We start from the raw sequence: 12,462 nt of genomic DNA on the forward strand, positions 1-12,462 counted from the left end.
AAAAAAAAAAAAAAAAAGAAAAAAGAAATGTATTTATCCAGGCTTCAAGAAACCTGTAGGAAATGTTTTCCTTCCTGGCACATGAAAAGGTACAGATAGTTAAAAAATAATGGAGAAATATCATGAAAAATAATGCAGAAATATTAAAACAATGAACACAGAAACATCAGGAGTTATCTGGTATTTCGTTAGCAGTCCAAGTCCTAGCGTCCTCAGGTTAAAAATGCCATCTCTGCTCCACGGGCTCAGGAGGAGGAAAGAGGGTTCACGTGACCGCAACCTGCACTGACACACACAGGATGTTTTTCTGGAACCTTTGTTTCTAACTCACCCTTGAAGACTTCAACCAGTACATCTCCACATTTCATAGCTGGCTAGGCAAGAATGCTTTCAGGATTTTTATTTTGGAAAACTATGCCTTCCTTTTCTTTAGGTGAAATTTAGAATAATCATTACATCCTTTGCCTCCGAACATATAACACAAAAAGCCTCTTTTTTAAAAAAACTCTGTCCAGGACTGCAACCATCTGTCAGTCTGACCTGAAATCTGGACTGGGCCTTACTTCTTATGCAATTTTCATATCCTTCAGTTTTGCAATTTGTACTCTATTCCTGAGCTCATCGTTACCTTGGTTTTTAAATCTGGATGTTTTCCATCACATTTTCTAACAGCTTATTGCCGACGATAGCTTTGTGGTTGTTTTGAGGGGGAAGCTATTTCTTTTGTAACTGTGCTCCTACTAGTTCTCAATCTACCGCAGTGGAACCAGACCCTCGGGCAGCAGGAAGAGGCCTTGGGACACTGCAGGCTCTGGGCATGGCTCCGTCTCTGCGGTCGGTCTTCAGGTCATTGCCCAGAAGGATGTGCTCTGGGCGGTCCAGGCTGCAGCAGTGAGCTGTGAGCTGCGCGCTGCTCACACAGCCCTGCCCCCAAACCTTCCAGTCCCTCGGGCTCCTCACCGACGCCCTCACTAGCCAGCTCTGCTCAGCCTGGTACGGCCCCTTCTACCAGGCCCCCATCCCCAGAGCTTCCCAGCTCCCGCCCCCCTCACAGACACACAGACCCTTCACCTCACACCCTGGCCGGCTGCAGCTGCTTCCTGCCCACCCAGGCAAGTCGCCTGCCTGCCACTTCGGATCCCTGCAGTCCGCCTGCTCCCTAGACCTCTGCTCACTGCTCTTGCGTTTCTCTCCCTGTGCTCAATGCCCGCTGGGAGCTCTGTGCTGCCTCTCTCTGCCAGTCCAGTTCCTAACTCCTCAGCTCCCCGGTCACCTTCGAGGTCCAGCTGAAGTCTCACACCCTTTGAAGATCTCCCCGTCCTCTCTGAGCGCCTTCATCTGACCTTATTATACTGAACCGTCTTCACCATACCCTTGAAATGCGCATTCTGTCAAATTAACATCCTGTCCTCCCCACCTCTCTTGGCTTTTTGTTTTTGGTACTGGGAATTGAATCTATAGCCTTTGTATCGAGCTACATCCTCAGCCCTTTTGGTGTTTTTTTAAATTCTGAGGCAGGGTCTTGCTAAGTTTCCCAGGCTGGGCTCAAACCTGCGATCCTCCTGCCTGTACCCTCCCAGGAAGATGTGATTTCAGGTGTGTGCATCGGTGCCTGGCCTGTCTGACTTCTTACAAACACACTGCATCCCTCTTCTCCCCTCCTCCTGCCTCCCTTTTCCTCTTCCCCCTTTCCATTTCCCCCTCTCCTCTGTCTATTCAACCCCCACTCCCAGTGTCCTTCAAGACCCTGACCAACCTCGCCACCCTCTTGAAAGCTCACGGATTCTTAAAACCCAGTGATCTTCAGAAGCCTTGTGTCTTTGGGGCCTCCTGTCTTCTACCGCTCAGACTCGTGCCACCTGACCTACGGTGTATGTTCCTCGACACCAAGGCCATACTGCCCCTCTGCAGTCCCCTGAGCCCAGCGTGGCATCTGACCCATCAAGTGTACCTGCAGGAACTTCAGGGCACACGCCCCACCTCATGAGACACTCATGGCTTCCCGAGTGTGGCTCTTGACGTCCATGAGCCACAGTTCCGGCAAACCCCAGCTGCTCAGGGACACACGCATGCCTGGCTCTGTTGCAGAGACATGCTGGTCTCTGCCTGGAAAGCCTTAGCATAGGGTTGTTTTCTGGCTTCCCCTCCCAGCAGAACCGAGCACTGCCTCTTCCGGGAAGGCTTGCCGCATACTTCATGGGCCTCCACTGTACCCATCAAGGAACTGAGGACATGGGAAAAGTCTCTCCACCATCTTCTGCCCACGGCACCTGAGCACATGCAGCACCTTTCTACCTCCACAGGTGTGGGTGGGGGAAGCCCTGCTTTAAAGCCCGAAGTTCAAATCTCAGACTCTTTTTACCAGCTGTGTGATCCCTTAGGTAACAGCGTCCTTGGACCTGGGTTTCAGGCTGCTTTGGTGAAGTTTTAAAGACTGGAGATTCTGTCTACTAAGCACTCATGACAGGTCCTGACAAGGACAGCTGCTAGTAGTTGTCATCTAGGAATGATCAGCGGTATGGGCAGGTTGTTCTAGGATGCCAACAAGGGTGGACAGGTAAACAGCCAATTTAGTAATACACTCACTGGAGAAGCCAGAGAGCAGGCACAGGAGTGCTCTTCTTATGTCTGAATGTTTTTGTTTTTTTTTTCAGCTCTTCTTACGTTTGAAAAATTTCATAACAAAATGTTGGGAAGAATTAGAGGGCTTATTCATGCTGACATGAATCTGCAAATTAAGGAAGCAAGGAATAAGTTGCTGCATCGCTCATCTATGGTGTTCGGGGGTTCAAATTCCACCCCACAGCAAGTGGCTTTGCAGGATTCTGTGACCTCGGGCAGACCCAGTGTGGCCCCGTGGGGACAGTCACACATGCTGTAAATGGGTACGGCTTCGGTGCGGGCCCTCGTGTAAGTCCCTATGGCATCCCCACGTTCTCCCCTCTGACACTTGTCCACTCTCGGTCTCCTGCTCCGGGGTGCTGAGGGCTGGCTCAGTGCTTATGCCGCCTCTGTGCTGCGTCACAGGCAGCAGAGTGCACACAGGCCTCCCTTGGAGCCAGCGGGCTCAGGGTGGCTCTGGGATTCTGTATTTCTAACAACCACGGTCTCGGGGTGCTGTTGCTGCTGGATGCAGACTCCCTGTGTGCAGTGGGCCCAGGGCAACGGTTGTCTGTGCTGGTGGCTGCTGAACACCACCATGCCTCCCCTTGCCCCCCAAATCAAACCAGAATCTCTAGAGCTGGGCCCAGGGTCTCCAGATGCAGCTCAGGCTGAGAACCTCAGCCCATCCTTTATCTCACATCCTCCAACCGCTTAGGGACGGCAATCGATGCTCACTCCAGGAAGAGCCTCCAAATTGTGTCCCAGGTCCAAGCACTTCAGTCCCATATGACCACCACGCTGGTGACAGGCACTGATAATCACCACCTGCAAAGGCAGCAGCCCTGCCGCCTGACCCCTGGCTCTGGAAAGTCTCACTCTCACAGTCTCCTGTCAGGCAGGCATCTGTGTCTCCCCACAACCGAAACGGGTGGAGGTGCTGGACAAATACCTCCAGTCTCAGGGCTGGGGATTTAGCTCAGTGGTGATGCCACCTGCCTCATAAGCGCAATGACCTGAGTTCGATTCCTGGTGCCAAAAAACCAAAAAACAAAACAAAAACCCTCCAGTCTTGAACTCTGAAGTTTGCTTGGTTTCCATTGTGTTATGATTACTTTATGAAATCATATATTCATTTATAAAGAGCAAGTCTATTTGGAAATCATAAATATGCAGTTCGGTAATTTCATGTTTCTCTTTCACTACGAAATCTACAGGAAGAGATAGATAGCTGAGCTGGGAAGAACTGAAGGCCCTTGAGAGCTGGCCTTGGTCAGCAGATAAACTGCGGTGAAATGCCCGGTCAGCTTTTAGGAGCCCCATCCCGTCCTTCCACACGAGATGTACAGTCAGGCGAACCACAGAGGGAAAACCTGGGGAAGATCATCACGGAGTCAGAGTGTGAGCACTCCTAGCCTCCGCTTCGCCTGCTGGCAGCGCCTCTGCCCACCAGGCTGTGACCAACCCACTGCCTTCCATAGAGTGGGCTGGGAGAAAGGTCAGCTTTCTCAAAAATGCTGGGTCAAGATTTGTAAAGATCCAGTGGACGCTTTAGAGAAGGTGTAAAGTTCATGAGATCTAAAGAGCACAGACACAAACGGGAGTTTCAGCACCTCTCTAGGACAGAACCACACTGAGGATGACAGGGCCTTCCTTCTTCAAGATACTCCATGCAGAAAAGATTAAACATGCTGGGCTCTGGCTGACATGAACAGAGAAGTTCTACTCAGTGGCCCTATGCCTCTGACAGCCCTGGGCATGTCCGGGACTAAACCAGAGAGCTGCAGCGATTCTGACCCTGATGCAGGGTCATCCACTGCTGGGTGGGCCAGGTGCATCCTAGGCTCCTTCCTGCCTGGGCTCAGCCTTTTCCCCAGGCAAACTGGGAAGATGGAAAGAGGTGTGGTAAAATTATTCACCCGTCCCCTAAAAGCACTGATGGCTCCAAATGCCTAGGAGATGGTCCAGCAAGTCCCTAAGTAGGCTGGGGAAATGCCAGCAAGTGACAAGCAATAAACTCTGTTCCTGCTGACAGCACATTGAGCGAAAATGGCATACAGTCGATGTCCTTGAAAAAGCTAAGTGGGGAGGGCTGTGAATACCCTCCCAGAAAGGCAGGCCCTGGCCTCTGGGCAAACTGTCCTCCTGTGCATGCTTGTCTTTTTAGGACCAGAACTGCAGGCAGGACAAGGCAGGAACAGGCTCAGAATCCCAGTGGGACACAACCCAAGACGAAAGTCTCCTGACTGCAACCCAGAGAACTATTAAAGGAAGGAAATGGGGAAATCTAACCCCCTCTATAAGGAAATGATTCCCCCAACCCGGGGTGTTACCTAACTGGGAACAGAAGCAGTCCTCGGGCCTGCCTGGCATCTGCCCTAGCGCTGCAGCTGCTGTGGGCCACCTGCCACATGGTCCTAGGCCACGTGACTCAGACAGGCTGATCACATCGGCTGTGGGGAACCTCACCCCGCTGCCCCGGCGGGGGCCCAGAGTGGGAACCATTGGAGAGGAGCCCCTCCTTCAGCCAGAGCACAAGGTGGTGGGATCCTAATCCTAGAGCTGCTTGGAGCCCAACTGCCACAAGCGAGAAGCGCTCAGAAGATCAAGCCTAGGGGGAGGTTGGGGCAGATCGACCAGCCACCTAGACCAGCTGTGCTGAAATCCAGGGCCATTTCGGTTATACAAGTAATAAACCCCTTTGATAACTTGAGCCAGTCTGGGAAGGGTTTCTGTCACACTGAAAAAGATTTATGCTTTCCCAATAACACATTTGGATGCATTCCTTATTAGCAAAGTTTATATCCTCTTAGCATGTGTGCGAAAATACCACCAATCAATCTGGCAATTCTTCCTGAGATTTCCAAGTGTGCCAGAGAAGGACCTGGGGGAAGATAGCAGGCTCTGATCCCAGAGCCTGGATCCCTGCTGCAGGACACAACCCAAGTATGGCTCTCAGTGGGCTTAATGCCAGGACCACCCCTCAGGGCAGCTGAGACCTTCCAAGAGCAGCTGTGCCCGGGTGAAGACCTCGCCCTTTCACAGTCTCCTTGGGCACAGGCTGGGGGCTGCTCAATAGCTAGGTGAAATCAGAGGCTAGGGTGAAGGCCAGGCCAGCACAAGTCTTCCAGAAAACAAACATAGTGGGGCAGGCCCATGGCTACAGTGTGCACTACAAGCACACAACTCCAGATTCCCCATCTTTTAATGGGCACCAAATCAACCCAGGCCACTGTGATACACAGAGGCAGCCATCAAGGTGTGATGACAGAGCTAGGCCCTGTCCTCGCTGTGTCTCCAACCAGAGTCCCTGCTTTATCCTCTCCAGGCGTAACTCCGTCACCTGTTAGGGACGATGCCAGAGAGACACGACATTAACAACTATGCCTTCTGCTCTTCTGCCGGGACAGCTGCCAAAGCCCATGCACATCTACAATCAGTTCGTGCTTATCACCATCCTGGGAGCAAGGCAGGCATCGTGCCCACTTTCTGTGGTTTGGTAGATGGCTGGGTCAGGTCTGGCTGGCTCTGGCCCTCACCAGGCCTCTCACGTGTACAAGGGGTGCATGGGTCCACTTCAGAGTGACCCACAGCAGAGGCCGGCCTCAAAGGACTTAGTAGTTGGTCCAGCAGTCAGCACAGGCTCCTTAATGTTGAGTTTCATCATCAGGCTTGCGAGAAGAAACCTAGGCCCTTGGTGGTAGCAGCCCTAAGCATGAAAGCTGCTAGGAAATAGGGGCACCCCCCCCCCAAGCAAAGACCAAAGACCAACTGGCAGCAGGTAGGGGTCACATCAATGGGAGAAAGCAGAACTGCCCGGGATCCCTGCATCCTGTCATCTGCTCAGCCCATAGCCCCTCTGCGCATTCTGTGGCCTTTCCATGTGGGCTGCATAGGTTGAATTCAAATCAGCGTCTTGTTAAACAAAACCAGCTTCCCAAGGGTTCTCTGCTAATCTCATGACACAAATGCACCTCTGCAAAGCCAAGCTCATGTGGAGAGGGCAGGACATGGCATCAGGGCCCTGAGATTTGAAACAGCAGCACCACCAGCACATGGACTCGGGCCTCCTGGGCCGAAGCCCTGGCCCTCTACTTTCCAGCCCTGTAACCTCTCCAAGTTTGTCCCTCTGCAAACACAGTGTCGAATCCACCACACTGACACAGGTGAGGCTCTTAAACCGTGACCGTGACACAGCAACTACAAGGCTCAGTTGTCACCTGCCGGTGACCTGAGGGAGCCCCTGATCTTTTCCCTTTGGCTCTGGGCTCCCCACTGAGCCAAGCCAAAGGTCCCTCTGCGTATTGCAAAGCCACAAGGGAGTTCATACCAATGGATGCAGGATGGACAGGGCATGGCACTCTTACCTGTAGGTCGCCACCTCCAGGCTAAGGCCGGTCTTCACCTGCAGAAGCTCCTGATAGTCCTGCAGTCGCTCAGCCATGGCCAAGGTGAGGGCCTCCTTCTCATCCTCCAGGGACTCGATCACTCTCTGAAGAGAACAGAAGTGTGTTTAGATCCAAGAACTTACAGGGATGAGCTGAAGGTATCAGGACACAAAAGTGATGAGAAACCTCCAGGCTCATTATTACGCACACACTCATCGGCAAGGATGGTTTCAAAGATTGTGTCTCTTCCTCATGGGAAATTTTTATTATTGTACTTGGAGGATTTGGACAGGACGACACTTGCTTCTCTGGACTTGCTAGTAACAATGAATGCTAAAGAGTTTGTTCCAATCAGCTCTACAGTTTAGACATTGGTCCACATAAGGAAAGCCCCTATATCTAACTGGTAAACAGGGTGCTATTGAAAATAAACCATGACTACATTTCAGAGGGTTTTACAATACTTGAGACAGAAGTCACTGAGAATTGAACTAAAATTGCTCCCAAAGTCACGATTTCCCCCATAATAAGCAAGTGAACAGATACAGAATTCTTTATTTCACCCAGAAAAGCTGCTTTAAAATAATCTTGGGAGAAATATATTCTGGGTATAAATGAACAAATTCAAACTTGGACATAAATCTTTTCATACCATACTTGCACAACGCAGTTAAAATACACTCCCTGGTGCTTCTTCCTGGCCCTCACAAGGCTGCCCCTGCATCCCCTGCCAGACCAGCAGCCCCACATACCAGCCACGCACACACTGGGCAAACTGACTTTCAGACGAAACCATCACGTTCAAATGCCATTTTAAGCTGACCATACTTTTTAATTAATACACATGATGACTTTATTTCCTCCTGCTTGTTAACTAGTCACTCTGGGGCAAGGTCAACAAAGCAAATATTGAAACACTGAAATGAGGAGCCTTTATACTTCCGGCCTGTGGTAGGAAGTAGCACTCTCTTTGAATGCTATGAACTAAACTAAGCCACACTTACAAACACTTATTGTTAGAGAATTAAAAGACTGTAAGACTACTGAGAGGGAATGTGTTTTCCTCAATGCTGGAATCTGGACACCAGAAACACCTCACAACACATGGAGGGTCTGAAACAAATCTGTGATGTCTGTAGAAAGAATGGACCCGATGAAGACCTCACCCTGGATTTATTACTCTCAAATGCATAATCGTCATGCACATTGCCCTGCTTTTTTTTTTTTGGTACCGGGGATCGAACTCAGGACCTTGTGCTTGCAAGGCAGGCCACCGAGCCGCTGAGCTAAATCCCCGGCCCTGCCCCGCTTTCTATAGCAGCTCCGTTCCAAGCCAATGCTTGTTAGGGTCTCTCTGTAAATAAGGGTGCTAAAAACAAAAGCAAAGCCCACTTAGCTTAAAGCAGAGAGGTAAGTTTAATAACCACTGACAACAGTCCCAGTGGACATGTGCCCCCAAAGCTGGCACAAATAGCAGAGAACATAGCTCACCAAAGCAGACCACTTGCCAGTTTGGATTTAAGTGACAGAGATTTATCTATGACATCCACACATTCTACAATTAAGTCTCAGTGTTAAAATCCTATGTTCTGCTTTTAAATTCCAGTAGAAGGCTAGAAATACATACATTATATAATATGTATACTATTATAATAGTACTATAGTTTAATAGTATTCTATTATTATAGTATATGTGATGTATTCTGTTAATTGTACATCATTAATAATTATATAACTTATATGAATATATAACATTCATTGTATTAAGTTATAATTAGAAATAACTAGAATATAGAAAATTATATAATTATAAATAATATTATATAAAATAATTATATAGAAATTTGATCTAAGCATTAAAACTTGAAGATCTGTAATTTGTTCTTCACAAATATGTTCAAGTGTTGCTAAACTGCTTAGGAAAAAAATATCACATGAGCTCAATTCTCTACCCACAGGTCAAGACTTCCCAGCTGTGCCAAAGGGGGCTTCCTGTGTCCCCGCCAAGGACACGGAATAGCTCTGCATGCCCCAGAATACGAAAGGGAAATCAAACTGTGCGAGTCGGAACAAGAACAGTGGCCAGCACATTTCCATCTGCCTCAGCTCTCCCTGAACTGTCAGAGGGAAGCTGGTTCACTTTCAGAAGTGGGTTCCTAGGAGCACAAAGCCTCTTGGTCCCTGATACTCTCCATAGAAACCATATCAGTCCCTGTGGGCAAGCGGGGCTTCAGCCTTGGGCTCTGCTTTGCCAAAGGTTTCCCGAGTTGTGGACCGGGTCTGAGCGCTGGGACACCAGGCGCAGGACTCTAATTCCAACCCAAGCAGAAGCCTTTTCATTTCATGCTGCAAAACCTTGAGAGAGGGGTCACTTTTTAGCTCTTCTGTAGATAACTGTTGGGCAGCATCACAAGTGATGATGAAATCTAGCTCCACGCCAGGGAAAGTGGGCTGCTGTTGGTGTTAAAAAAGAATTAACTTTATTTTAGCCAACCCTGAATCCCCTCTTATCCACCCAGACTACATAAGGAGAGCTTGCAAACATTTTAATCACTTTGCATTTTGAGTGTTAGAGATCAGAGAGACTTAAATACTGTGATGACCTCACTCAGAAACAAAATAAATACACTGAGAAGCAGCATGAGCTGAGCTAGCTAAGTGTACACAGTTCTAGGCCAGACAGCCCCTAAACTCCCCATGGGAATCTTGCCATACCAGGTGGGTGTTTCAGAGGCAGCTCAAAGTGGACACCTGGGAACTAAGCTCAGATCTTCAACCCAACCCACACTTGCCCTCCTGCACCACCCCTCTCGCAAAGAGCACCCCCTTCCTCCAGTTGCTCTGGTCACACGTCCTGGAATCACCTTTGAGCCCCCCCCCCACTCCTGTCCCCGCCTAACCTGTTCGCAAACCCTCTTGGCCTCAACTGTAAAGTGGGTCCCTTTTCTGTCCTCACTTCTACCCTTGGTCCAGCCTCCAGTGCCTCCTATTCATCCTGCTTTGATTATTCTAGCAGTCTCCTAACTAGGTCCCCTGTCCCCACACCTGCCCAATGGCCTGCTGTCAACAGAGCAGGGACAGAGCCCATTAAGCTGCTGGCTCTGCTCCAGACTCTCTATGGCTTCCTGTGGTACTCGGGGTCAAAGCCCAGTCCTGTAGCAGGCGTTCTCCCTCTCCCTCACTCTCCCAGCCGTCTTGCCTTCCTGGCTGAACACCACGTAGCCACTAAAGGCCGCTCACACCAGGGGACTTTCTCTGCTGTATTTTGTACTGCTGTATTTTCAGTGCTGTATTCCCAGAACCAAGCTTGTGCACTAAGTGCTCAATAAGTTAGCTGAATGAATGAATTGAACAGACGTGGCTGGGAGCTACCTGCATTATCCCTATTTCACAGTGGGGTGACTGAGTCACAGGAGGGTTAAGGAACGTGACCCACCCGATGAACGGCAGAGCGCAAGCCCTGGCCCAGGCAGCATGGTCATCAGAGGGCTGGCCCTTAGCTACGCAGCTTATACCATTCCCCTTCCAATCAAAAAATTTTTTCTTTTGATCATGTCTTGAGGGCTTGGAAGCCATTCTCAGTTGGCCTCAATGGCCAAGAGCTCACTTCCACAAGAAAAAAATGTCATGATTGCTGGGCACAGTAGCATACCCTCTGTAATGCCAGGATTCTGGGAGGCTGAGGCAGGAAGATCAATTGCCTGGGAAATTTGGAAGGATCCTGCTTTGGGGAGAGGGGGAGGGAGGGATAGACTGTAAGTATTAAAACTCTTAGCATAAGAAATTAAACTAGTTTTAAGGATACTTTCTGTCTCCCGAGTATCTGTGGAATTTTTTAAGATGTTGAGGCTTGGGGTTTGATCGTTTCTTACTCCACACAGTTCCGAGCACTTGATTGGTGCTGACTCTTTCAGAATGTAGATTAGAACGTGGCTGCTTTACGCTAACTGGGAATCCGATAAGGTACTGTAACGTCCAGTAAAACAAAACCTCCACACATTGGAGCTGGAACGAATCCATATCCTTGCCAACACTGTCCTTGCTCTCTACCTTCAGGGGAAAGCACATTCCAACAAGACAGGGTATCCCTGGCTGGGGAGCTGGGGCGTGGTGCTACTCTGGATCCTATGCGACCTCGGGAGGGGCTCAGGGCCTTGTACCCAGGAAGGGCAGGTCAGTGATTCTAACTCCACCTCCAAGTCCCCACCTTGTCCTTCAATCAGGGGAAGTCTGCTTTGCTGTCACACGTGGGGTTTCACTGAAAATGTCATCACCCCTGATAAGGACTTCGCTGCTAAAGTGAACACTGAAGCCAGAGCTTCAAGGTCTGAAAGGAGCTAAGTAAAGGAAGAGATGAAGTCCCCTGTCACCTTACAGTTTCTCATCTAGTCTCCAGCGCTTTGAACACTGAAATCCTGGCGCAGTGTGCTGGGCGCAGAGCTAATCAGTAGGGCGTTGGTAGTTATCTGTGGTCGCCTGTCACCTCACCAGTCATTCCACGCCAACTCCCTCATTGCTCCCTTGTTTTTTAAAATCGTACAAAATTACTCTACCTTAGGTTTTCAGCTCACAGCTGCAAACTGTTGTCTTAAAAATCTTTCTGCTATTGTGCCCCGGTTGTTTCAGACTGTCATTCTGGGAACTACTGATAGGGTGATGTGGGACGACTATTTCCAATTCTGGCCGAGGCTGGGCAGGGCAGGAGCCAAACACCAGCCCTGGAACTACGTGCTGGGCACAGGTGCGGCCCTCGGGTGTCAGTGGTGAGGACGCTGCTTCTCTGAAATAGGAACTGTTTATCAGCCTGTGCTTGTAATAACATCCCGGCCCCCGGGACCTGCTCTGCTTCACTTCTACACTACCCTGGGATCTGGGTCATGAGCAAAATACCTCTGATTCTTTTCTGATTATAGTTGGTACCCCTCTGGGGGCGGGGTGTGAAACGCCCCAGGCAGCCACGACCAGCTGCCTCCAGCTGGGAAATCATTCTGGCAAAAGAAACCCCAGTTTGGAAACCAGCTTAAGATGGGCCCCTCCACATATGGACCTGCGACTGTCTTTAACCTCCCAGCTCACAGACCTATCCAAGTGGGAACACGCTGTCCCTCCTGAAAGGCAGGTGTCTCGGTTGACTTCTGGGTCTAAAAGGTCTAAGAAGCACTGAACACTTAAAGAACAGCCCGGAGCTAACAGAGTGACCCGTCGGGATAGGGATGTCAAGATCACGGGCACGTCAAGGCCTAAAGTTAACTGCCGACCTGACCGGATGACGGGGGCCGGGCTGTCCACGAGGACCTATCTGTCCTGTGAGCCCAAGGGACTAAAGGACCGTGCCTTTCCCTCCTCCCTGGCCGGACGGATGCCAGGACTCTGGGGTCCCGCCAGAGCAAAGCGGCTCTCGGCGCCGGTTTCTTGGGTCTTTCGGGGCAAGCCTTGGGCATCCTGGACGCCGCACCCCGGGGGAGGCCCAGCG

The 12,462-nt window shown here is 50.2% G+C and overlaps 1 protein-coding gene across 4 annotated transcripts in view; it reads right to left on the bottom strand.

The window, feature by feature from the left end:
- Positions 1-7,117, bottom strand: part of Synm (synemin) — a 19,323-nt gene extending 12,206 nt beyond the window's left edge. For 2 of the 4 annotated variants that reach the window (XM_019205091.2, XM_033761068.1), the window contains exon 1: positions 6,969-7,117. In XM_019205091.2, the coding sequence (XP_019060636.1) occupies positions 6,969-7,045 (77 nt within the window). In that variant the 5' untranslated portion in view covers positions 7,046-7,117. The remainder of the gene's footprint in view (positions 1-6,968) is intronic. The other 2 variants (XM_033761070.1, XM_033761069.1) reach the window with 1 other exon arrangement.
- Between the last annotated feature and the right edge of the window lie 5,345 nt (positions 7,118-12,462).

This window comes from Fukomys damarensis, unplaced genomic scaffold, assembly GCF_012274545.1.
Source record: "Fukomys damarensis isolate Sample0158 unplaced genomic scaffold, DMR_v1.0_HiC HiC_scaffold_7, whole genome shotgun sequence".
Lineage (NCBI taxonomy): Eukaryota > Metazoa > Chordata > Mammalia > Rodentia > Bathyergidae > Fukomys > Fukomys damarensis.